Source organism: Carassius auratus, chromosome 38, assembly GCF_003368295.1.
Source record: "Carassius auratus strain Wakin chromosome 38, ASM336829v1, whole genome shotgun sequence".
Lineage (NCBI taxonomy): Eukaryota > Metazoa > Chordata > Actinopteri > Cypriniformes > Cyprinidae > Carassius > Carassius auratus.
Window position 1 is genome coordinate 13,491,403 of NC_039280.1, and position 27,167 is coordinate 13,518,569.

At 37.5% G+C, this 27,167-nt stretch overlaps 2 protein-coding genes across 3 annotated transcripts in view; both read left to right on the forward strand.

The window, feature by feature from the left end:
• The window catches only part of atrnl1a (attractin-like 1a), a 300,556-nt gene extending 274,056 nt beyond the window's left edge, over positions 1–26,500 (forward strand). The window contains exon 30 of the mRNA XM_026224245.1: positions 25,600–26,500. Coding sequence (XP_026080030.1) covers positions 25,600–25,724 — 125 coding nt within the window. The 3' untranslated portion in view covers positions 25,725–26,500. The remainder of the gene's footprint in view (positions 1–25,599) is intronic.
• Positions 18,693–22,528, forward strand: LOC113057138 (uncharacterized). Of its 2 annotated transcripts, XM_026224247.1 has the most exons (11): positions 18,693–18,853; positions 19,091–19,214; positions 19,446–19,680; positions 19,781–20,057; positions 20,184–20,361; positions 20,477–20,553; positions 20,648–20,828; positions 21,070–21,318; positions 21,434–21,605; positions 21,688–21,836; positions 21,969–22,528. In XM_026224247.1, exons 2-11 carry the CDS (start codon positions 19,181–19,183, stop codon positions 22,136–22,138), a joined length of 1,722 nt encoding a protein of 573 aa, XP_026080032.1. In that variant the 5' UTR covers positions 18,693–18,853; positions 19,091–19,180; the 3' UTR covers positions 22,139–22,528. The 2 variants fall into 2 exon arrangements, with proteins under 2 accessions (XP_026080032.1, XP_026080033.1); XM_026224248.1 differs by having other exon boundaries at positions 18,703–19,214.
• Positions 26,501–27,167: the final 667 nt, after the last annotated feature.

Sequence of the window (27,167 nt, forward strand, 5' to 3'; positions counted from 1 at the left end):
ACCCGGTCGTGCACGGCCATGTAAACACCCGCAAAAACTTGGATATGCTTATATCCCGGTTTTTAAAAAATGGGATATTATACCTGGGGGTACCCCTTTTCTAACCCAAATATTTGGTCTTGTAAATGCGTTTCGGCATATCCCCATCAAAATGTGTGTTCTGCGCATGTTCTATTCGCAAGGAATCTTGGTCTTTTGAGTAATGTTGTCCGTGCGTCGCTATTTACCTCAGGATATTGGCGACTGATTACACATTCCATGTATACAGGAGTAACTCTCTCTGCTCACGCATGTAAACGGGTTATCCCGAATGTTTCAGAAATAGTGACCTTAACCCGACCATAACCCGAATTTTAACAGCTTGAAAACGTAGTCAATGAAACATGTTTGATACATGTTTGAAACACTTGATTATACATTTAGTCAGGAATTATAGTTTGGAAAAAAGTCTAAAATGTGTACACGTTATGTGAAACCTAATACAAGTATATCAATACATAAAAAGAGACTTATTTTTATGATCTCTGTTGGATTTAGCGCTTCATTCTTTTTTCTGAGGATCTCCAAATGAAGATCAGCACAGACCAAGGCTGCAGACTAGGGGTGCTCCGATCACGATCGGCCGATCGTTAATGTGCATCTCGTCAGTAAAGCCGGTTATTTAATCAGCTGTTAATTCCATCAGGTGCGTGATTTCACATAGAGCAGCTGTTACTACACAGAGCGGTTGTTAACTGAGAAGATGCGCCAATAAACGCTGAAAATTAACTTGATTTGCGCATCTTCTCTATTAACAACGGCTCTGTGTAGTAACAGCTACTCTATGTGAAATCACGCACCTGATGGAATTAACCGCTGATTAGAGAACCGGCTTTACTGACGAGATGCGCATAACGATCGGGCGATCGTGATCGGAGCATCCCTACTGCAGACAGCATACCTTGTTTGTTATCTTTATTTTATAAGTGCACAAAGCTGTGTTGTTATTATTTATGTATAAAAAAAATAGACCCTTTACAGATTCGATTGATATATTGCTCTTATCTGTACGATCAAAACTGAAAGTGTAATTTAAGTTCTTTTCGGGGTTATCAGAAGAAAATTCCTCATCACTTGTAAACACGTGAAGCCACTCCAGAGGGTTAAACGTGTAGTATGTAATTCTTGGCCACCAGGGGTCACTCAATCAAAATAATAACATAAGACGTACTTTGATGACGTCGGGAAAGAGCGTAAGGCTCATGGGAGTTGTTGTTCATTGGAACACGCGCCATGTCGCTCCCTATCATTCCCCACTCATTCTAACTTAGTATTTTGACAATCACGTCTTTTCGAACGGAGAGATATAGACGGTTTCAATGGCAACAACATAAACAAACGTTACTGCGCATGAGCGCTTTTGTGGACATAACTTAACTTCCGGTAGACTTCCAAATAGAATCAATAACAACAGCAAAGTCCCTCTAGAGTAGAGATTTTTTGTGAGCAAAATGTTTGCTGCGTGGATCCGACGGACTTAATGAAAATGCAAATTCATTATTTGTCAACAGTAGATGTTTTAAAGCATAGACATAAAGCGTGAGAAATAGAGGTTTCCCCAGTAACAGCTGTAAACGAAGCAGAGCTGGCACGCTCACAGGCTGCTATCAGGCATATAACATGCAAGTCTTCCTTCAGAAATAAAGCGATATAAAAACACCTGTGCCTCGTTTTGATATTTAAACATAAATGTAAGGAATTATTATTATTATTAAACGTGCGGTACGCAACGTTACTCAATGAAGTCTTTTTGAAAAAAGATCAGTTTTAAAATTGTGGCGAGTCTCAAAAAATAAATAAATGTATGGGAAACACATCCTGCAGCACACCCACCTGAGCCCAACTTCAGTCTACTCATAACCTAGCCCTTAACTGCGTTTGTAGAAGGCACCGCAGCCAGACCGATATACACGACCGTGCGCCCGATGAAACAGTCTATATGAATTATGAGACCCCTATCAAGTCAATATTCCATCTAGCTAGTAGTAATATATGTTAAAAAACACGGCCGCCTTTCGTTAATAATTATAATTACGTTATACTATGATATCAAACAAGTTAGAGAACTGCATTTGAAGCTACTTTATTCAGCTAGATATAGAACAAATGTAGATTTACATGAGAGCTAGTCCGTTTGCGTTTTACACAAGACATCATCGTTTCACAAAATATACGGATATATAAAGTTAGCTGAATGGATGCATACCTGTTTATCAGAATGCAAGCGAGTTCGGCATCTCTCTGTAGTTTCAGCTTGTCACGAAGCTCTCTCTATCTTGGAAATGCAACTCCAATATTTACCCGTGTCTTGTTGCTTCTCTTGTCCCAAAACCATCTCGGGTCATTTATTTCACCCGTGCGTTTGCGCTTCACAGAACGTGCAGGCAAAGCATAATCATGATCCATAACTAAGTTATTGATTGAGGTTTAAATACGAATATAAACAATATAAATATAAAATATAATAGTCTCGATAAAGGCTACTACTTTTTCTTCTGCGTCTCGTCTTTGTTTCTGTTCACCTTTGTATTTGGCGATTCCGCAGGAAGTTAGATAAACTAGAGGGGTTTCTGCTATTTTTAAAGCAGAAAAATTACATATTGCGCCTTTAAGTCAAAGTTCACCCAGAAATGTAAAATTCTGTCACAATTTAAACACAAAACAAGATCCTTTGAGAAATGTTGGTAACCAAACAGTTGCTGGTAGCCATTGACTTCCATAGTATGGGGAATTCAGTTACCAACATTCTTCAAAATCTCTAAAATATTTTATAATTATTATTATTATTATTTTTATTATTATTTTTTATTATTATTATTATTATTTTACTTTAACTTTTTTTTTTTTTTTTGCAAAAACAATTGCACCAACTGTTTCGACTAACAAGTATTATTATGTTTTAATTCAATTAAAAAAGTAAATAAATAAAAATAATAATTAACAGTGAGCATTACTTATGGGATGCTCTGTGCATCCAGATGGTGTAGTTATGACATTTGCCAGTAGGGACTAATTAGACTAACCAGCCAAACACTGACCTTTGGTCTCTGGCTGTCTACATCTCATATTGTTCTCATCCTGTCTAACATAGATACCTTTCCTCACCCTTTCTCTTTTTCATTCTCTCATTTAATTGTCATTTTTTTCTGTCCTCGTACTGAGTTTCTTTGTCTCTGTGGTGTGGCTGTGTTCATCATGTAACTGTGATGAATGAGCTGAAAAATGAGCTGCTGTAAATGGTACTGCAGCAGGAAGTAGCGGTTCAGAGATGCAACACTTGCGGCACTCTGCAAGCCAGCAACATCTTCTGACTGCAATATGACACTGACACCACTGCACCTCATTGAAAGACAGAAAGATAAAGAATGGGAGGGGTGGGAAAAAAGGAGAACGAGAGGAATAAAGGATTAAAGATGAGGTGAAAACAAGAAATAAAATGCATGTTGGTAGTCCAATACTGCTGACTGATCAGAGGAATATATCTGACAGGGATAATGTTATCCCCGAGGAAAATCAAATCCAAATACTCCAAAACATTCAGTAAATGTACGCCTTTATCTCTTAAGCCAGCCGCCTTATTCCAGCACGCTAACTGTGTGGTCTATGAGGGCCTAATACCTGCTCTTTCATTTAATGAACACTGGCACATGTGAATCTGTAGGCTCCTGCGCTGCTGCTGCTCTTGATAAAGACTGAAAAGGCATATTTGGCCTGATACTCTTCACGCTGAAGGCATATGACAGATTTTTGGAGATGGTTTGGTTGGGATGCAGGATGCCTTTGTGTTTTACAGATACATATAGCAAGGGTGAATCATAAAATATGCAACAACATTTCACCTTGGATTACAGTAAAATTTAGAGCGATTCGGCCTGCAGCATGTGGTAATGTCACTCATAGATAATGGAGAATGTGTAAACAAGCCTTAAATCAAAAGAATGTTTATGTTCAATATTTTATCAGTGTTAAGGCAGAATTGTGGTTGCCTGAAGGTCTACTGAAGTGTTATTTTCTTTAAGAAGAAGTGTGTCATTGCTGCACCACTAGCGATGCCAAAAAGAAAAAAATAAATAATAATAAATATTGATGAAAACAATGATTTAAAAAGTTCTCCAAATTTCAAACAGTCCTATCTGTGCAGACTGTCTGCGTATAGCCTAAAAGTAACCACACACGTCATCTGTGCCTGAATTTGCTGTGCTAATTTATGGGTCTTCAAAGCTAGACCGTTGCATTCAGGAATTACTCGGAGAAGATTGAAAATAGCAATAAAAACATCAGAGATAAAATGACAGCACTGTTTGAGTTTGGACGGTAGGTAGGGGGGAAAAAAGCATAGGCTTCAGTTAGCAATTCCATTTGATGCTGCTATTGGTGCAGAAATGATGTACTTCACCTTTAACATAAAGAAGGGCTGTCAAAAAGTTTTGCGATAGTCGATAAAACAATGAATTGCACAATTGTAAAAAATTAGCTCGATAATTTTTTCGGCCGTAATAATTAATTGTTTCAATTTTTATTTAAATAATGTAACATGTAATGATGTGGGGTTAGTCTAGAACGCAGCCTGTGGACAGCCCGCGGTAGAAAACACCCTCTCCGATTGGCATGGAAACAAAGAGATAACGTCTCGCTAGAGTGGCCAGCTTTGGGAGGAGCTCCTTTCATTTGCTTATGGATGTTTGCGTCTCAAGTGATATTGCACTGTACTTGCACTACTGCTTTATTTTAATACCGTGTAGCATATTTTGCAAGTAATAACGTTGCCCTTTCTCTCGAAATGGGCCTACTTTTCAATTGCTTCATTTGGCTTGCTCAGCTAAATATGTCTGTAGGTGTGTGGTTGCATGTGTGAATTCACACACAAACACACGCGTGCGTGCGTCGTTTTCTCCTTCTTTCCAAAGTGCTCGGGCAGTTGCGCTCCTGAGGCGTCGGTTGTTTGCTATATTGACGGACCGCAGCTCTGATTGGTTGTTTCTTACCGGGAGCGGATTAATTTCTGCAAATGGCAATAGGACCACTGGGAGGAGCCAGAGGAGCTGGATTTTTTTCACAGATTATCTGTCTCATATTGTACTGTCAGGGCATAATGACAGGTTTAACAAATATGTAAAAAAAAAATTTTTTTTACAAAAGTTACCTACTGCAGCTTTTACTCGATGATGTGCAGACGTGCCTGAAAAAACTAGCGTGTTGCGAGCGTATCTCTTCCATTATGAGCACGCATACCACATTTGAAATAACGAACTTAAGGCGCCCAAAATTAAGTGATATGTGAATGTCCCCTTCATCGGTCAAAATGTTTACTTTCGGTTAAAGGTTAAACAGTCAATATAAGCATCCCTCATTTGCATATAAACTTAACATAACATACAAAATTAACTAATTTTAAGCCACACAAAGTCAACATGTTGTTATTTTTTGCTCTGAATCTGCCATAAAATAAAGTAAAAGTTTATTGATCTTTGAAAAGGTGTACTTGCGTTATTATGCCATTATCATTATATTAGTTGAAACTGGTCTTAGAACGACAATATTATCGTTTATCGCAAAAATTTCTTGGACAATTTATCGTCCAGCAAAATTTGTTATCGTGACAGCACTATATTCACTGGATCCTGTTGTACCGTAGGTCACTAGATACTTTAATAGTGGTTCAATATAAAATCAATGTTTGGATATGTAACATCAATTATATATTTTAGATATGTATAATGCAGCTTACTGGCAATTCAATACCTCTCAAGTGTGATATTTTTTTAAAGTTGTGGTGAAGGGTAAAGTAAGGAGATATGTCAATATAGAAGACATTTGGTGTGAATGGTTGTCTTAGCTTATACTTTTGCTTTCATCTGAAAAGCACTCAAGGAGAGGACAGATAAGGGTCATGCTAGATCAAATCTGAAATGTGGAGCACAAACAATTTCTCTGAAGAACAATCCATGTACAAAAACCCAGCTACCTGTACATATATATTTGCTCTTGAAAGTTTACACTGTATGAATGTAAATTACAGGCTGTCTTTTTATGTTTTAAGTTATTTAGATCAATAAATTGTGCTTTACGATTAACTAAAGACTTGTTATGCATAGTTCTTATGTTCATAGTTTTGCTGTGTGACGACATTACATGTAGGTTAGGTATTGGCAAAATGTATTCATTTGTTCCTGAAGATTCTGTCTTAAGGCCCGTTCACACCAAGCATGATAACTATAAAGATAGCAATAAAGATATAGTTCTAAAAATCATTCTCAATATTGAATATCAATATATCGTTCTCAATATTAAAGAATAGCGGAGTCCACACCACAACTATAACGATAATGGCACAGAGAAACTATATCATTGGAATCACTTTCAGAACGATTTTCTTTTCTGATGAATGATAAAAACATTGTCAACCAATCAGAATCAATCCTGCTGTAATGAGCTCAAGGATTTAAAGCATCAGACGCGCGTCCGCTTAGAATACACAGACAATATCATTCGCTGGTGTGGACGCTAATATCGTTATCTTTATAGTTATCATTCTTGGTGTGAACGGGCCTTTACTCTTTCATTTCCCCAGAACAGTCCAGCAGTAGTGTGGCATCTTGAGTTTGTCTTTTGGTGTTTCTGTTCCTCTGTATGTTGTTTAGAGAACCTACTTTTGGTTGTTTTTCTTGCCTAAAAATGATTTAGATGGCAATATTCAGGCTTTTTAGTAATCTAAAAAAGTAGACGTTCTAGTAAAGTTTGGGAAGCTATAAAGAGAATTTGGAAGAGACTATAAAAAGATTGCTTTTTTCTCATTCATCTCAGTCTTTTCCTCGACAAGGGAAATATTTCAGACAGAAGGTCTGCAAAAAGCATTAAAGAGAATAGCTTTAGACTTCTCAGTGTACTTGTTTGGTTTATAAATTAGACGGTCATGTGGAGGTCATATTCCTCTTGAGCCATGAGTGATATCACTTCCTGTCTTTTCATCCTTTGCACTGTCAGCATCTTCTCACATCTCGTTTTGGGCCTTTAATTCACCTTTTAATGCAAACTCGATTCAAAGTTATGGATTGCAATCAAAATGAAAGCCTATTCGCAACCCATTTTATGTCTGTTATGAGACATATTTTTAAAGTGAAACTTGATGTTATCTTGCAGAAATCGATTTTACTGTACCAGAATAGAGCCTGATAGAGTGCGAGTTTGCAGAAACAATACTTAAATAACTGTTTGGAATACTGCTTAAAATTAGCTGCAGCATTCAAACATTTGGAGTCAGAGAAAGATGTTTTAAAGAAATAATACTGTTAATAACAAAGGTCATGTTAAATTGATCATTGATTGATTGACCCTTACAAGCACTCGCACATCCACACTTAGTCAGGTGAATGTAGCAAGTTTCACACTAAGAGTCAGGTACATGCAGAACATCTGTTTGTAAGATAACAGATTGATTCTCCTGTCAGTACAACCACAGCTCTAAGACAACGTATCAGCAGAGTACTTGCAAAAGACATTCCCACTTTTCATCCCTCTCAACTGTTTATTCAGATGAAGAGGTACACCGCCAGTGACTGGGACAGTCAAAAGAGGTTATAAAGTGAACAGGTAGCAGTAATAAAACAGAGTGAGGTCATATTTAATTTTTTAAGTGGGAAATTTCAGACAATAATTTCAGACTCAGTGTGCAATGACCTTTAACCCTGTCAATCAGAATATAGGTTGATGACCATGACATTGGCTGACAGTTTTAGAGAGTATCCTCCCAGTATGCTTTTCCCGTGTTTTTTTTTTTTTTTTTTTTTTACGAGAAAGTCTGCAGTGTCTCTATATTGCCTGTTTACCCTTTTAAAATTTCCATTTAGTGCATTTAAAGCACAGTCAGCACCGTAGGGAAGTCGCATAGGGAGTGAATTAGAGTGCAGTCTTTTGATAGTTTTATAAGTGAGCAACAAAGCCAAATTGATTTTATTCTGACCTGCTTTATCTGCAACTACAATCTGTCATGGCAGACTGACTTATTTATAACCTTTTCAAGCAAATGCCTTTCAGGGTACTTAAAAAATATTCCTCTTTGTGGAATCATAATGCTTATCATTTTGTAAACAAAAATAATATTACAGGTTGTCTTGGCTTCTGTACAGCATGTTGCATAAGTATTGCCAGATTTAGATATTATCATTCAAAAGTGTAACTGTTTCTAGGTATATAGGTTGTCACTGACCAGCACATAGTTGATATGCTGAATTTGTATGACAAGATTTCAGTTCATTTAAAAAAAAAAAACTTGTTATTAGAATGTTATTAGCAAGTATACACAGGTTACTCAAGTGAATGAAAAAGAAAAGAAATAGACATAAACTACCATTTTAAAAGGAAGTATTAAACTGACTAAACGTAAATGAAAATAAATAAACAATCATAATCATAAACAATCATAAACAAGTCATTAACAATTTTAAATAAATGCTGCTCTTTTGAACTTTGTTCACCAAATAATCAGTTTCCACAAAAATATTATACAGCACAACTGTTGTCAGCATTGATAATTATAATAATTGTTCCTTGAGCAGCAAAGCAGCATATCAGAGTAATTTCTGAAGGATCATGTGACACTCAAGACTGTACTAATGTCTGCTGAAGATTCAGATTTGCCATCAAACACTGTAGTTAAAATTTGTAATATTCACAGATGAAAATTTTGTAGGCCTACTTAAGAAGTTATGTGCATTTCTTAGAATGAATTCAAGCAGGATAAATGTCAAGCCAAATGAGCCTGTGCTTATATTTTCTCTAAGCTACACAGTATTACACCATATTTTAGATTTGAAACATTTAACTTTTAACATTTTTATATTAGCCTAAAGAAATGGTGGTTTACTTTTCATCTGAGCATTAAAAGTGATTTTATTAAGTATTTCATTTATTTTAATAAAATGTGAGGCACTGTATAATTTCACTCCCATTATTTAGGCCTAAATAAAAATAAAGAAACAAATAAATTAAACCGGACTACAATTTAGTTAAATCACCCTAACTGAAAAGAATGGACGGTTTAATAAAACGTCCTCATGTTTAAACTTAGGTTCTCTTAAACGCAAGTTATAATCAACAAAGTGCACACAATGTAAAAAGAGCTTTATTAATTGACAACTTTAGTTATTTTAAAGTAAGCCGCCTTTACTTGATTTTATACATTTATATGTTTATATAAAACTAAAAAAAAAAAAAAAAAAATGCAGCTGTATATACTATTCCTTAAAATATCAGAGTGCAATATTTGTGCGGTGCGATGCACAACATTAATTATTTGACTACATATTTTATCTTCCTTAAAAATCTTGTTTGGTTTTATTTTGTATAATTGCATGTAAATAGTAATTAACTTTGTAAAGCATATGCAAAATGTGAAACTGCAATTTTATTCACAGTCTATAACATTTTATAATTATTTTTGATTTAATGCAAAAGAGATTTAAACAAGTATATGAGAGTAATGCATCCATTTAATCTTGATCAAAAACAACTAATGATCAGCGCTTTGTAGCGACATCGGGCATTAAATTAACATCAAATAGCTGTCTCAGTTTTAGTCTTGTGAAAATGTAATTTAAATGCAGATCCCATGCTGTAACCTAAAAGAAATGTGCTCTATTACTATTCATATTCAAGTTTTTGTCCGGAAAATTATTAATGTGCATGCATGACAGGGAGTCGTCTTCAAGATCACTTAAATTTTTTCCTGATAATGAAATAACTTAAAATTGGGGTTCCTCACATACATGAGAAATATATCTACAAAAGCTTGAAATCTCTACTTTTAAACGAACAAATTCAAAATGAAAGCAAATACTCCCTGATTATGTAATCTGTGGAGGTTGCATTTCTCTTTAAAGGGGGGGGTGAAATGCTATTTCATGCATACTGAGTTTTTTACACTGTTAAAGAGTTGGATTCCCATGCTAAACATGGACAAAGTTTCAAAAATTAAGTTGTACGTTTGAAGGAGTATTTTTGTTCCAAAAAAACCTCTTCCGGTTTGTCACAAGTTTCGGAAAGTTTTTTTCGAGTATGGCTCTGTGTGACGTTAGATGGAGCGGAATTTCCTTATATGGTTCTTGAGGCACTTATGCCGGAAGAGCGCGCGCTCCCGTATAGCAGAGCAATGAGAGGCTGAGCACAGCCTGATCAGAGCGAGAGCGTCGCAAAATGTCACAAAAGAAGTGTGTTTTTGGTTGCCAGGGCAAGACAACCCTGCACAGATTACCAAAAGAGAAACAGCATTAAGGGACCAGTGGATGGAGTTTATTTTTACAGAGCATCAACGGAGTTGTGCAAGTGTTTTTGTTTGATCCCTGCATTTCGGATTGAACATCGTTTATTTCTTAAGGATAATGCAGTCCCAACTAAAAAGGGTCACGATCGTGTGTTGGAACCACATGCGGTGAGTAAAACTGCTTCAAATATCTCTGTGTTGTTAACTTAGCTATCGGCGCGTAAGCACATCAAGTAAACAACATGCGATGTTGTCATCAAACTGCACTTTCCACATGTACAGCTTAAAAAAAAAAAAAAAAAAAAAAAGACGACATAAAGTGGAACTTAGTCATTTTCCAAAACTGCTAAGCAAATATATACAGTTTCAGTACATACCACATAGCATACCGCCTTTGCTGATGCTGCTCTTGTTAAATTTCAGCCTCTGGATCTGTGTCACAGCTTCCACACGCTCTCAACTCAAAAGCCTACTGGCGCTCGTGATTCTTTAGCTCTGCCCACACGTCACGCCTCTAGGCGCTCGTGTTTTTCCGGAAAAAAAAATCTTTCTCTTATAAATATAATAAAAATAAAGACTTTTTGGAGTTATGAAGGATGCAGTACTACTCTATAGGTACTCAAGATTAACAGGATATTGAGTGAAAACGAGCATTTCACCCCCCTTTAAAGGCACGTTCATGTGGAGAGAGTTGGCACCATGAATGTCATCTTGCCGACAAGAAAACATTAGTTCATTAATAAATAATTAAAATATCTCCTTTTTCACAATTATTAGGTTACTTCTGCCTGTGCTTTGTCGCAAACTAAATGCGTGTGTATATTCCTTCTAGACATCTCTGTTGAAGTTTTTAAAACATTTTATAAGCATTTGCAAAAATTCTGCTTACAGAATGGTCTGTAACAGAGAGATGTCAGATCCTTAACATTGATTTTTTTCCTATGAAACACAAAAATTGATAGGCCTATTTATTTTATTTTTTTTAATGGTCAACCTTTCTCCATTCTGCAGATACTGTTGCTTCTGGTTTGTGCATGGTAAATCACAGAAAGTCTACAAAATATGTTGTCTCCCAACAAGGTATTTTTTGTCAAGTCCGTAACGTGTATTTCCCAAATCTAAAATTGCTTATAAAACACATTCATAGACGGACACTTTTCTGATGTCTGTACTCTGTTTGGGATTTAAAAAACATAAAGAGATGGTTCAATATATTGGTAATGAATATATTCTGTTAGAATTTAACAAAATATAAAAACTGAAAATAGTACAAAGCAACGCATTAAGATAAAAAGTTGTTATATCTTTGGCAGACTCACGTCTCTTTCAGCCAGTTTCTTTGTCTCGCTCTAAGAGGCGCCTCATGTCTCCTGAGAAAAAAACAAAACCATATTATATTGTATGTAATACTCTGTATGCTGTTGCAAAAATTGCAGAAGCCAAACCAATGGACACGCTGTATCTAAAAAAAAAAATTAATAAATAAAAAACAGCAAACTGCAGAATACACAAATCTGTATTAATAATGTTATGTATTATTAAAAAAACACAATCAGGATTTCTAAAATCACTTCTACCACTGGACCATAGATGAACTTGATAAACCAAACTTCCATTATCCATTGCATGTTTGCGCATTTAAGACAGACGCGTTCTCATGTGCCAATAATAAAAATAAGAGTGTCATCAAGCAGATAATTATTGTGTGTTTATTATAGTATTCTAATTTTTATCTAATTGGCCTTTAGAGCTTTGCATTTCAGCCCGGGCTCGACATGTTCAGACAGACATGGCAGAAAGTGCATCCAGTTTATTTTCTCTATTTAGCAAAAGCACATTTTGTTGATATTCATGTTTACACAAAAATAAGGGTACACCATTTACAGTTCCGAATGAAATATTAGTCTTGTATGTATGAGCAAAAAAGACGGCGTACTTCAAGTTGTTTCCACTGTTATGAAGAACAGGATGAAGTGATCGCACTGGCGCCTGTATTAGCCTAATAAGCGTGCTTCAACTTCCACTTTCAGCACAAATGCTTTGATATAAGCCTAACAGTGCACTTTTAATTAAATGTTTAAAATAACATTGTAGTATGCTTTAAGTGTTCTATATCTTCAGATTTTATTTTAAGCCGTGATGATTGGAAAAGGCTAAATTGGTCAAACGTGATTGACTCAGAATTAAACTCATTGACTCATTTTTCTTAATAAGGAAACAATGAGAAATGTAACTTTTAAATTAAAAACAAAACTGAACTATTTTAATGGCGAGAGAGAAAAGAGACACGGGCTCCAGTCATACTGTAAGCTGTCGACCAAGCGCCAGCATAGGACTTAAAGGGTAAGGTCAGCCAAAAAGGAAAATTATTTAATTTATGACTCACCCTCATGTCGTTCCAAACATGTAAGACCTCCATTCATCTTCGGAACACAGTTTAAGATATTTTAGATTTTGTCCGAGAGCCTTCTGTCCCTCCACTGAAGGTGTGTGTACGGTATACTGTCCATGTCCAGAAAGGTAATAAAAACATCGTCAAAGTAGTCCATGTGACATCAGATGGTCCGTCAGAATATTTTGAAGCATCGAAAACACATTTTGGTCCAAATATTGCAAAAACTAGGACTTTATTCAGCATTGTCTTCTCTTCCGGATCTGTTGTGAGCGCGTTCACTGCAGTGTAGTAATATCCGGTTTGCGAACGAATCACTCGATGTAACTGGATCTTCTTGAACCAGTTCACCAAATTGAACTGAATCGTTTTAAATGGTCCGCGTCTCCAGTAAGCATTAATCCACAAATGACATAAACTGTTAACTTTTTTTAATGTGTCTGACACTCCCTCTGAGTTAAAACAAACCAATATCCCGGAGTAATTCATGTACTCACACAGTACACTGACTGAACTGCTGTGAAGAGAGAACTGAAGATGAACACCGAGCCGAGCCAGATAACGTACGAACGAGTAACTCGTTCATTCTCAATCTCCGTTTACAAAACAAAATATAATTCCAGTCAGTTTGCAACGCCGTGGCCCTGCAGCGCCGGTAATAGGCATTTTGGTTGGCAACCTACTGTATTATTGTCCCTGTTTTGATTTCAGCAAATCAGTTTGAGCGAACGCACATAACCTGATTAATATTCATGAATCCAGCAGCTCATTAATCCTTAGTGACTTTTATGGCTCATTTCATTGCTGACTCCTCTGTCACCATACAGGATTATGCTGAGTATGTGACTGGGTACATTACCACTTGTGTTGATAACATTGTACCCACCATACAAGTCAGGAAGTTCCCCAATCAGAAGCCCTGGATAAACAGTCAGGTACCTCACATGCTGCGTGCTCAATCTCTTGCATTTACATCAGGCAACGAGGCAGAGAACAAAGCTGCAAAGTACGTAGTGAGAAAAGCCATTACAGTGGCTAAAAGACAGTACAGAGAGAAGCTGGACAGTTTCTACTCTAATGCTGATGCTGGGCGAATGTGGCAAGGCATGCAGCATCACAGACTACAAGACCACCACAAGCATTACTGTTAGCTCTTCAGACAGCCTACTGGTTGACCTCAACACATTCTATGCCTGCTTCGACACAGAAAGGAGGCACACACACACTCGGACCACTCAACTCCCCCCTACTGTTAGCTGCGGTACACAATGGTTGAGGAAAATCATCCCAGATGATCTATATTGATTATAGCTCCGCCTTCAATATGGTCATCCATCAAAAAATCACCCAAAAACTGAGAGTACTTGGACTACCCCCCACACTTTGTGACTAGCTCCTAGACTTCCTGACTGGCAGACCCCAGTCTGTTTTGGGAAATAGGACCTCAGACACTGTCATAACAAACATTGGAACCCCACAAGGGTGTGTTCTCAGTCTCATCCTCTACACATTGTTCACACATGACTGTGTAGCCTTCCACAAGGACAACACCATATTCAAGTTTGCTGATGACACAGCAGTGATAGGACTGCTCACTGGCGGGGATCAAGCAGCCTACAGGAGAGGTGGCCAGTCTTGTGACATGATGTTAGGATAACAATCTTACCCTCAACACAGACAAGACAAAGGAGAGGATAGTGGACTTGAGGAAAAAGAGAACTCACCAGCCACTGTTTATCCAAGAGCTTGAAGTGGAGAGGGTAAGCAGCTTTAAATAACTGGGGGTCCACATCAGTGAGGACCTCACCTGGACACTCAACTCCACCCAGCTGGTTAAGAAAGCACAACAGCAGCTGTACTTCCTGAGGAGGCTGAGGAAGTTTGGCATGTCACCTAAGACCATTAACAACTTCTACAGCTGTGTAGTTGAGAGCGTCTTGACCAGTTACATCACTGCGTGGTATGGCAGCACTACATTGAGGGACAGCAAACGTCTGTAGAGAGTGATGAAGACTGTTGAGAAGATCATTAGGACTCTGCTGCCCTCTCTGCGGGCCATTTACCATCGCCATTTACCAGAGTCCACAGAAGAGCTGCATCCATGATTAAAGACCCCACCCACCCTCAACACACTGCCCTCAGGATGGAGGTTTATTAGACTCTTCAACAGGTAGCTAGCTAGTGGATTTAAATATTTGTAATGTTAGTACTGTATTTAAAAAACGGTGCCATTTTACAAATTTTCTTTACAATTTACTAGCCAATTGCCAAGGTGTCCGTAGAGGGTTGAAACTATATTATTACATTTCACAATATCACTGTTTTTGCTGTATTTTTGATCAAATAAATGCAGCCTTGGTAAGCATAAGAGATACAGTTTTGAAACAACTTTTAAGCAGTAGTGTATAACAGTGAAATAAGTGGCAGGAGGTTCTGGAGCATGCACCGCCAACTCTGGAAAAACTGTAGCAGACGCCATTGCCTCTGGAGACACAGCAGTAAGCACCACTAACTTTGGAGGTTCTGCAGCTTTAGCATCATAGTGGACGCCACCGCCTCGGGAGCTCTGTGGTGATGTACGCAGCCCAAACATACCATAAAGTGATCCCCAGTATGGGAAGTGCTACAGACAGGGAAATCAGTTCAGGAACAGAAGGATTCAGGACTAGAATGAATGGTCTTTGGGGATACCAGCTGTGCCTGCTGATATCAGCGGTAGATGCACTGTTAAAAGTGCATTCATGCTGGATGCCAGTCAGGAATACTGACGAACTAACCTCGGAGATCTGGGTGTAACAGGCAGGAAGTGACGTGACTCTGGATGAGCAGCTTTGACGTGACAGGTCTCTGCATGGTCAGCTGTGCCGTGACGAGACTCTGGACGATCAGCTGTGATGTGACGAGACACTGGACAATTGGCTGTGACATGATGAGACTCTAGAATGGCAGCAGTGACCAAATGGGACGTTGTTTGCCGCCATTTTGCGAACAGACTCTGCTGTCTTTGCCATTATGTGAGAGTGCTCTGATACGGCCACCATTCAACGAGCTGATTGAATCACTGGAGTAGCGATCATTGTACTCGAGTGTCCTGGAGCTTGACTAAACTTTGCGTCTGCCATTACTGGCATTGATGCAACATTGCGCTCTTCCTCCATGACACCCACAGTCCATAAACAGACAACAAAGCGTAGTCCAAAAATTGACTAAGTGATGTATGCAGACCCTCGTGAAAGAGCTGAGATTTATTTGTATACACCAACAACAAAACAAACAGATAACAACTAGCACACATGCTATGGTCTGGGGCAAGCAAAAAAGTCTCCAGAGGCAGCGAAGGCCAAAAGAGCAGATGGAGTCTCCAGCTTTATCCACAAGCTCTCCCTCCAGCAGCCAAACAGAGCAACCAAGTGATTGATGACAACTAGGACCAGATGATCTTCATTAAGCTTTTGCATGGAGTAGGGAGAAGAGAGATGGACAGAAAACAAAACACTGCCAAGACAAACCGTAATCAACATAGCAGCAATATCAAATACCGCACAAATAACACCAAATAAAACAAAATAAAAATTACGCCTGGGGATGTAACACCATTGATTAATACCATCACAGAAAAAAAAAAAAAAAAAACAGTCTGGTTACTGTGTAAAGCGATCATGTGCCTTGTTTAAGGATTAATAATATTCTTGCTGTGTCCATACCTGGCCAATGTCCTTTTGAAAAGTTGATGATTTCTTATGTGGCCGAGTATTCTGTTATGGAGTGAACAGGTCGAAAGGCATGCGGGTCCATTTGAAAAGCTTTATTTAAAGACGTGGTCAAAACAGGCTAGGGTCAGACAATGGCGCACGGGTATATAGAGGGCAAGACAAAAGAGAACTACAGTAAACAGGCGTCGGACAATCAACTGCAAAAGTAATATAACAGGGCAAGACTGAGAGATAATCCAGGGTCTCTGCAATAGTTCAGGCAGGGGCAAACAGAGTTCAACCGGTAAGACAAAAAGGAAATCCAAAATACACAGGCAAAAATCTGGTGGCGAACGGACGGAAGACCAGGGACAGGATTGGTGACAGAGAGCACATTTTCCATATCATGCATTTAGTTTTATTTATTTTTACGTATACCTTTACCTTAGACTACTTAAAGGTCCCATATTCTTAAACTTAAATTTCCTGGCTTTTTTTCATGACAACTTGGAAAGGGTCTAGGTGCTACTGTATGTAACTACTATATAAGTTTCAAAACAGTCAATCCACCGTCAAATGCACACAGCCTGAATAAAGAAGCTGTGCGTTTTCACGTGCCGTGACTTCCGTAAAAATGTGACGTCAGAACAACTCAGACACTGCCTTTAGTCACTACCTCGATCACTGCCCATCGTCCCACCAGACAACATTGCATTCCAGGGGTAAAATAGTTTTTTTTAGAGGGGTTCCCCTGGTAAGATTCACACTTCAGGGTTTAAAAATTATGTTTCTGGAAGCTAAAGGTGTAGCATCCCACTGAAGCGATGCTTCTTCTGAAGACTTCTTAGATGTGTTCGACTTAAAGTAGTGCTGCTTAGACCGATAGGTGTGTGTCAAGTACCACGAGAGCGATAAGAGACCAGACGTCTACTTATGGTTTCTATCGCCGTACTTTGATGTCATACACTGATCAACCTTCAAGTCGAACACACCTCTTTACTGTCACATGACAGTCTTATCGCATCCTCTGTGGTAGAAAATTTTTTTTATTTCATATTGCTATATTATCAATGCGATTTAAGCCCTCTATTGTAATGGGCCATTATATGTTTGCTGCTTATAGATGTTACTACACTTCGAGTGAAGTCAACCTGTGGCTAATTCAATTGAATGGGCATGATTTGGAAAGGCACACATGTCTTAATAAAAGGTCTAACAGCTGATAATGCATATCAGAGCAACAAGCCCTGAGGTCAAAAGAACTGCCTTTAGAGCTCAGAAACTGACGAAAGTTGTCACAAAGGTTTTTTTGTTTGTATGGTTTTTTTTTTTTTTGGTTTTTTTTTGTGCTGTATGGACTGTAAATTGATGTGGGGGAAAAAAGTAATTTAAAGAACTTTAACATAAGGCTGCAATGTCACAAAATATGAAACAAAATAATACTTTTGTACTTTTGTAAGGCACTGTATATTATTGATTGTTTATGAATGTTTATGTTAAGGGTGTTGCGCAGTGATACACAGACCTGTTGGGTGAAGTGGTCATAGCTGTACTGTATCGTGAATAAAACACAGCTGCTGACCAATCAGAATTGAGGACTGGAACTCCCTTTTATTAATAAATATCATTATCTGTCATGTGGCAGTAGCTACCTAAATAGCTACAGAAAAAAATATGAAACGGCATGAGGGTGAATAAATAATGACACAACTGTCATTTTTGAGTAAACTATCCATTTAATTGCTGTGGGCCTCTGAGAGGATGGTTTAAAACCTCTTTGGTCAGCAACTGAAAGGCAAGATCTGAGGTCTGCTAATGTGGAAAGTGATATCAGCTGTATCCAAGATTTATAGTAAAATTAAGCAGCAAATATAATTATAAAATATGCCACTTAAAGGGCACCTATTATGCAAAATTCACTTTTACATGGTGTTTGACCATACATGTGTGTTGGCAGTGTGTGAGCAAAACCACCCTAGCATGATAAAAATCCACCTAGTGTTTTTTTTACAATCTCAATAATTCATGAGCACTGTCTCAAAACGCCCTGTTCTAAGACTGCTCTCACTGTGACGTAGAATTGAGCTAAGCCCCACCGACGTGGTTTGATTGACAATCTGGTTTTGGCATAGAGCCCGCCCTCCGTGATCTGTACACCATCCTCCATTGTTTCAACGACAGCCGGTAATGTCTCCTAAGAAACATAAGTGTTCTGTTGTGGGATGTAATAATGAACATAGTAGTTTTCACTTACTTCCGACATCAGAGCCACTGAAAACGCAGTGGATGGATTTTATTTATGAAGGAAAGGCGCCACTCAAAATTCCAAAATACGTTTATGTTTGCGCGAATCATTTTTTGACTGACTGTTTTGAGAACGAGGGTCAATTCAAAGCAGGTCTTGCTTCAAAGTTAATCCTCAAGTCTGGATCGTTGCCTACTGTTCGCGATGCAACGTCACCTTCAGAAGAAGTAAGTGTATTTCATGTTTTTTTAGAAAATAGTCATTTCAGTCGATGTCAGCCAGTTCAATAACAAATGCGTCTAAAGTTGTTGTCGTCGTCGTAGAAAATCTGACTGTGTATATAATGTAAACCTTGTTTGTAAAGTGTGTATCCACACGTATATAATTTTTTAAAGATATTGTATTAAAAACCGTGTATGTTTTCTGTAAAGACAAGACATCAAAATTGCTATGTTTATACAAAGGCCAGCACATCGACACGAAGCTGTAGAACGAGGGATATTGGCGTGCAGACAGAAACATCAAAGCTATGCAGTGTTGGTACACAACTGTCAATGAGGACGCTTCAAACACACCACAGGAGTGTCTGTATGTTTATGTTTTTAACTATATTTATATTATATAGTATACAATATAATATTATATAATTGTAATAGCTAATTGTATTTTTATATGCACATTTCGAAATTCATTTTCTGTAAAGTTGCTTTAAAACAATGTATTGTGAAAAGTACTATACAAATAAATTTGAATTGAATTGAATAGCCACGATAGAGAAAGTGAATCTTTGCTGAAACTTTGCTGAATTATATATTCCAGGTGTCCAGACAGAGACAACATTGTCAAGTTTTGATGTTAGCACAAAATTAGTTTCTCATACAGCTGTTGCGTCTTCCACGCCCCTCAAGACTTCATCAAAAAGACCTTGTCTGGACCTTGAGGAAGATGAAGATATCCTGCAGGAATGCTCTTCAATACTAACATCACAAGAGACTGATGTCACATTTAATCCTGCAGAGGCAGACACATCAATAACAGAGCCAAAAGACTTGTCGTAAGTTTATATTATATTTTAGAATAATGTTTGTTTTAATTATAGCATATCTAATTTTTCTGTAGTGCTTATGTAAATTAATGTTTTTTTTTTTTTTCAGAGCTCAAGAATCCAGCCCTATTCAAAACATTTGTAAATATATTGTCTATGAGACCTGCATCATGGAACTGTTTGATGTGTGCCCGGTATGTCATAGAAGCTGTCATATAAGATCACAAAGGATTGGAACATTTCTACGTGTTGAACAACTCTGCCACCATTGTCAGTTCTCACGGAAATGGAACAGTCAGCCGATTTTGGGCAGTACTCCAGCTGGAAACCTTCACCTTTCTGCTGCTGTGTATCTCAGTGGTGCTTCATTTTTCACAATTGAAAAGGTATTTGTAAATGAAATAATCAATAGCTTTGCAGTTACATGAGACTAAAAATGTGTAATGTAAAAAAAAATATGTTTATTCATTTATTAATTTACTGCTTACCAACTCTTCTCTATGTGTTGTCAGATATTTGCAGCTATGAAGTTACATCTTTTCAAGTACGACACCTTTCGTCGTCATGCACGAATGTGCATTGAGCCTGCTATTGTTTACAAATGGAGAAACTGGCAGGATGAGATGCTACAGCTGTTGGCTCAAAGGGAAAAGGTCATTGTTGGAGGAGATATGAGGGCTGACTCACCAGGTACATTGTGGGACACATTTACATTGTTTTTTTATAAAGAAAAAAATATATAGAATTTTATCTTATAGACAGGGCACATTGTGTAATAAGAGATTATGTATTTTTGTTTTTGAAGGGCACTCTGCCAAATATGGCAGTTACACAATGATGGACCTGGAGACAAACACCGTTGTTGATGTACAACTCGTCCAGGTAAATGAGCAGAAACCTTTGATTCAATGTCCTGGAAAACTTGAATATTTTATTTTAAACGCAAAAAAATAATTATATTTTAATCAATTTTCAGAGTAATGAAGTGGGAGGAAGTTACCACATGGAAAAGGAAGGTTTGAAGAGAGGTCTTGACTTTTTGGATGCTCATGGAGTGACTCTGGACTGCATTGTGACTGACCGACATCCGCAAATACAAAAATTCCTCAGGGAACGCAATATCAACCAATTCTATGATGTCTGGCACATAGAGAAAGGTAAATAACCTTACTACCATCATATCATTTTCTAAATTTTTACAGACTAATAATTGCGCTGAAACTGTTTTAGCGGATCATTATGTGTTAGCGGATTATTTATATATATACTGTGTGTGTGTGTGTATATATATATATATATATATATATATATATAAAACACCACCATTACATTATATGTAATGACACATTGCTCCACTTATTGTGTGTTGTCATGTTTGTATTTAATTGAAATCTCCAGGAATTTCAAAGCAGCTGGAAAAAGTGTGCAAGCTAAAGGGTTGTGAGAAAATACGTAAATGGTTGCATAGTATAAAAAACCACATCTATTGGACTGCTGCATCATCAAGCAGTGGACCTGAAAGAGTGGCTAAATGGATGTCTATGCTAAACCACATGCAAAATAAGCACACACATGAAGACAGCAATTTTCCAGCATGTCTACATGGAACAAGGAGAAGTCGAGACACAAAAAAGTGGCTAGCTGCTGGTATGTAGGCTAAAGAAGCAATAGTTACTTTTAAAAAATGTATACAGATCATATAGCTTGCCTTTTTTTATTTAAAATTACATATCATACTATAGTAACACTTCCAATAATTTAGGAACACTGCCATGTCTCAAGTTGGAGAAAGTTCTCTCCAACAAGAGAATTGTGAAGGATGTTGCCAAGCTAAGTCCACACTATCAGACTTCTTCTATCGAGGTTTTCCACAGTGTAATACTACGGTTTACACCAAAAAATGTGGTTTTTCCATTTCTGGGAATGTTGTGCAGGTAATGTTATTGTTGTAAAAATAAATTTACTTTTACATACACTGTAGACATTGAATGTTGAAAATGTATTTATTGCTTACAGACTATACCTGGCTGCACTACATTACAATGAGAATGCCGGGCGTCCTCAAGCCACGACAGCAGCTGGTCGACCGGTGTTCAAAGTGACCTTTCCAAAGGCCAAGAAGGGAGAATACCGGGTCAGAGAAGTAAAGACACAAGCAACATTCAGTATGTATAAAATGAGTTTACTTAACAAATTTACTACAAATGTACATATCTTTTTTGCATAATTTCTTACAAGCTATTAGAAAACTCAATATTTGACTAATTTAAAATAAAATAAAATGTTATATTGCACAGAATATGTGGATGACCTGCTGGACCTCATATTTGATAAAGTCTTTGTGGATCCTGCACCATATGTGGATGATGTTTTGAGGATACCAATACCACCAGCATTGTGCGCAGAGTATGACCGGCCAGAGAAGGAGGAGGCCATCTCTAGTAGGGTATCTCGGTTTAATCAATAGGTGGTCGAAAACCTACATAACTACCCTGGGCATCAGGAAACTCTCTTCGAATCCTCAGGACCACACAGGATGGAATCACAACTCGAACTTTTCGTCCAAGGAAACCCCAGCACCAGCTCACAAAACTCCGATAAGCTAAAAATCTGTAACGACTAAGGCACACACACACATAGCCACGTTCTCAAAACAGGGTTCAAGGATTTTTCTGTGTTTTTTTTTCTTTCAAATATCTATCATTTGTTGTCTGGAGTTGAAATATTTGATATTTAATTGATCATGGTTCAATTTTTTTTGGAGGAATGTCCTTTTATTAAAATTATTTAATTTCTAAACTTATTTGTACAGTTCAGTGTCTTTATACATAATGTAAATAAAAAAATGTATATGCAAGTTGTTGTGAAATTATTTAAAGCTATAATATGTTTTGTTTTCACTATAATTTCCTTATAACCCGGGAAAATATTAGACTAAAAATTAATTCATCAAAAATTCATAAAAACATTTGTAATATTTAGAAGAAATTGACATTTTTTCTTAAATGTGCTAATCATTAACACTCACTGTTGTACTCCACGAAGTCGCAGGGGACCATAGTCAGCCCTGTAAATGTTAAAAGCGTTTTGTAACGAAAACACATTTAAACAAACTGGATCCATTCCGGGATGGTCTACCATACATGATGGAGTGACTTCAAGTTGTTGCATCCGTCTTGTAACCTTTGATACAACAAATAGCGTATGACAGTTTTATGTCACTTATTATTTTTTGCAACAATTACAAATGTAAATAAATTAATACCTGTTCTATCTCCCTGCAGCATATATTTTCTGGTTCTGTAGCCATCTTCTCACATTTGCCACATAAACACCTGTACGACAAGTAATGTCAACATGACGCAATCGTTCCCTCGCATAAATATAATTTCGTTTGTACTTAGCAAACGTTATCACAGTATTTGTGTTTGTAGTTTAAAAAAATTGCGCGAACGTTATCACAGTGCGTGTTGCACATCCATAATTGCAAAGGGGACGCGATTAAAATATAAGTACATAAATGTATCAAACAACCATTCAGAGACGTCCTGCTCCATTCTCATTTGTGTTTCTTCTGCCGGAGTCTCTTCATCATCTGGGTCTGATTCTGGTTCAAACATATACGGCTGAATGCCATACAAAACAGCGGGTCTCCCACTCTCAGCCATTCTGCTTCTACCGATACCGATCGCTCATTGTAATAGGTGTGCCAGTTACGCCCTCATCCAAAGGCAGGGCGGGGATATGCAGCTCATTTATATTTAAGGTGGTACACACCAAAACAGCTCTTTTTAAAACAGGCCCCAAAAATGACATTTTCAAATGGTTATAATAAATTAACTGTGGGGTATTTTGTGCTGAAACTTCACAAATACATTCTGGGGACACCCAAGACCATTATTATATCTTGTAAAAAGGGGCATAATAGGTGCCCTTTAAAGCTCAGTCATTTCAGCTAAAGAAAAAGAAAAACTTTGTCTTTTCTTCACTTCTAAACTTCTAAACACCATTAGCATTCATTACAGCACTGATGTTTGCATGCTAGCACTGTAAGCTGTTGTCACCTATGCTGTCAGGCCTGTGTTGTACAATAAACACCAAGTGAGTTCATTACCCTAACCTTAATCACACAAGTAACATTGAAGTTAAATTATGTTGTTGACCCCCCACCACACCAGATCTCTCATCCCGCCAATGGCTTGAGAATGACGGGTGAAGTCATTATGACTCAAGGAAATAGAAAGTCAGGTTGAGAGTGTATCCCCTCTCAGAGTAACCTTGGCGTCACACTGAGGCTGGAGTGTGGCTGATTGCTTGTGGAAAACACTCATCATTTGAAAGAGTGACCTTGGTGTGGCATAATGACACTTTGTGAAGAGGCAGGTGGTGCGAAGAGACAGCTGCTCATTCGCCTCCCGCAGAGACATTCTTCCGATTATCTCTGGAACTTGTCTCACGCACATTGCTCACAGCAAACGCAAGCAGTGGCGGGAAGGCATTTATGCTTCACGTGGACAAGACAACGGCCGTTTCCAATAATGGAGGAGCTGTAAAGGGTTCATTTACAGTGATGCATGCCTCAGGTCAACAGTCTTTCTGATTACCTTTAATGGAGTTCTCGGATTCGCACATCCTGTCTCAAAGTGCAGGATTCATCAGGGCTAATCATGCAAGCAGTTCACCTGCCAAAGATCACAATAATGAGTTTGATTTTCCATTAGCCAAAAGCACTTTAGCCTTCTCCTCATGCGCACCTGATTTGACTCACCCTCGCAATTAATTCACTTGAGATGGACAGCTCTCCTCGGCGGAAAACATTTTGTTCCTTAGAGGATCTCGTCCTATTGTTATGTACAATGTGTGCTGTAAATAAATCCATCTTATTCAAATACTGGGACAAGAAGGTGAATTTGAACTTTGATATTTTGAAAAAGCAATTGAAAGAAATTACAATCACTACACTACAATCGTGCTTTGGTGGAATAGTGCAAAAATATTAGGTCTATCTATACAAAGTTGTACATTTATATGTTGTTTGTTTGTTTCATTCATTCTTGTATATAAATTATTTATTATATATTTTTTATTCATCTGTATTTAGTTAGTTGTTTTATTCTTTCATTTTACTTATTTTTTCAATGCAAGCTTTATTCAGTCACAACTCTATTTCTTACCAAAGATCACATCTGAAAGTTATTAGCTCTCATGTGTGCTTATTGTAAATACGTTCAAGAATTAAGCTTTAAACTCATCAGGGTAGCCAGTATTCAATAGGAATCTCTGATGTGTAAAACATCAACACATGCTGTCCAAATTACACAAGAGCTCAAAGAGCCTCTGCTCTTTCTCAGAGCTTCTGTCCTGAATACACATTGAATGATGAATGTGGCCTGTAGCATTATGAGTCTGATCAAACTATATCAGATACACCACGTTGTTCCCTCATTTCAAGATTACAAAGGTAAACAATGAGCTTTCAGAGGCTTTTTTATCTTAGATCTTACATGTACAGACAGAAAAACACCCCTGCTGCAATACTGATAATCTTATAATTTTATCCCAGTAATAAACATTGGCACTTTTTCCTTTAAAACATGTATTTTTGCTAGTTTTCACATGTATTTTAGCATAGATTTATATGATTTTCATCCGAGCTGTGATGCTGTTTGGAATGTTTTCTAAAATTCCCAGTTGTCAAAAGTGTATACATTTGTAGAAAAAAAAAAAACACAATAAATATCAATGTGATCTGCACTGATGGTTGTAAGATGAGCTTGAACTGCTGTGATATTGACAGAGACTGAGGTTTGTTTGTTAAGTGTCGGTGTGTTCCTATCAGGATGCTGTGCCTCACCTGCTGCACTTCTGAGTCCTCTTCTTTGAAACTCACTTCCTTCCCATTCTCACATCTCTTCCTTCTCCCCACAGGCATTACCATAGCCAGTGCTCTTACTGATACATCGCAGCAGAGGGCCGGCGACTTCAAAGACAAGGGCTTGAGTCTAAAGAGCCGTAAACAGCAGCACACGGTGCACCAGGGAACCTGCGTTTGAACCAGCCCACTGACTTCACTGGACACACTGATTCTCAGCTTTTTTTCTCCTTCTCTCTCGTTCGTTACCACTACAAGGAGATGGTGTTGATGAGCGGGGAGCTCTTGAAGTGTAAATGACAAAGGAGGGTCGAGACATTAGTAGTCCGTGTGTGGCTCCTCCTGAATTGCACGCTCCATAGTGGAGCTCGTATTCCCTCAGTATTGCTTGAACCTCTGTGGAGGACATCTGCATTTTGATTGCACCCACTGGGTTTCTGTTTTCAACAGCTGTTTCTCGAAAAGGGAGGGAGCGTGTAGATAAAACTCCCTCGGACCCAAATTAGTAACAAGTTTCAGGCCAGAATTAATCATCTGATTCAGAATAAACCTGCCTCTATTTTCAGGTTTTTGTCTTGTTATTTAGTAAAATGTCTGTTGATGACTCTTTAATAGACTAATTATCGTAAGCCGAGAACTGTATTTGGTACATACTGTATGGTGTTTTGTAATGGTCTTGGTCTGTGGAAAGTTTAATTTTAGCGATTAGATTGGATTTGTCTTATAAAACTGATATTTGGGTCTTCTAGTGGCCATACACAAACTCATGCACTTGACCACATGAAATTAAAACTGGAGTTTTGGGCTTTTTCTCCGTATATTTTAGATTTGAAGTTGTCTAGATGCTACACTGAAAAGGTTTTGGTATAGGATTCACTCATAATTACAAAGAGCAAAAAGGAACATACTGAAATAAAAGTTTTTGTTTTTTTCAAGTAGAAGGACTGTAAATATATACTCCAGTAATCTTTATTTAATTTATAATATATATATATATATATATATATATATATATATATATATATATACACAGTATGCTGGCTAAAATTCTGTTTTCACCCTGGTGAGCATATCAAACTTTTTGAAGTTTTGAATGGAAGAGTACATATTTAAATCGTCTCCTTCATCTTTTTTTTTTTTTTTTTTTTTACAGGCTTACTACACTTGCGTGTGTTTGTGCCTGACATAAAAGAAAGTATATGAATCATCAAATATATTTGGCTACAGATTTACCTTATGGAACTTTAGCTGTCATAAACTAGTGCTGCATTTATCAGACAGAGTGGTTGTAATGAAACAGCCTGTGATAAACAGATGTTAGTTGGCCAAGTTAACCACAGCAAAAATGGACCTAAAATATTAGGGTTCTGTGGGCAAAATCATTGGTTTGTATTTTAATTTGTTCACAAAATCGTCAGACTACAGTTGCCATTAGTACATATAGTATGTCCAACTCAGTGTTGTTTAATTTTAATAAAGCCAAGAAACAACGGATTGTATTTGTAGATCTAATTGTGTATTATAATAATGTTTGGTTTGTTTGCTTCAGATAGTCAAGACATGTAAAAGACATTTCATTTCTTAATATGAAAATGCATCAAGTTTATTAAACTAAAGTAGGCTC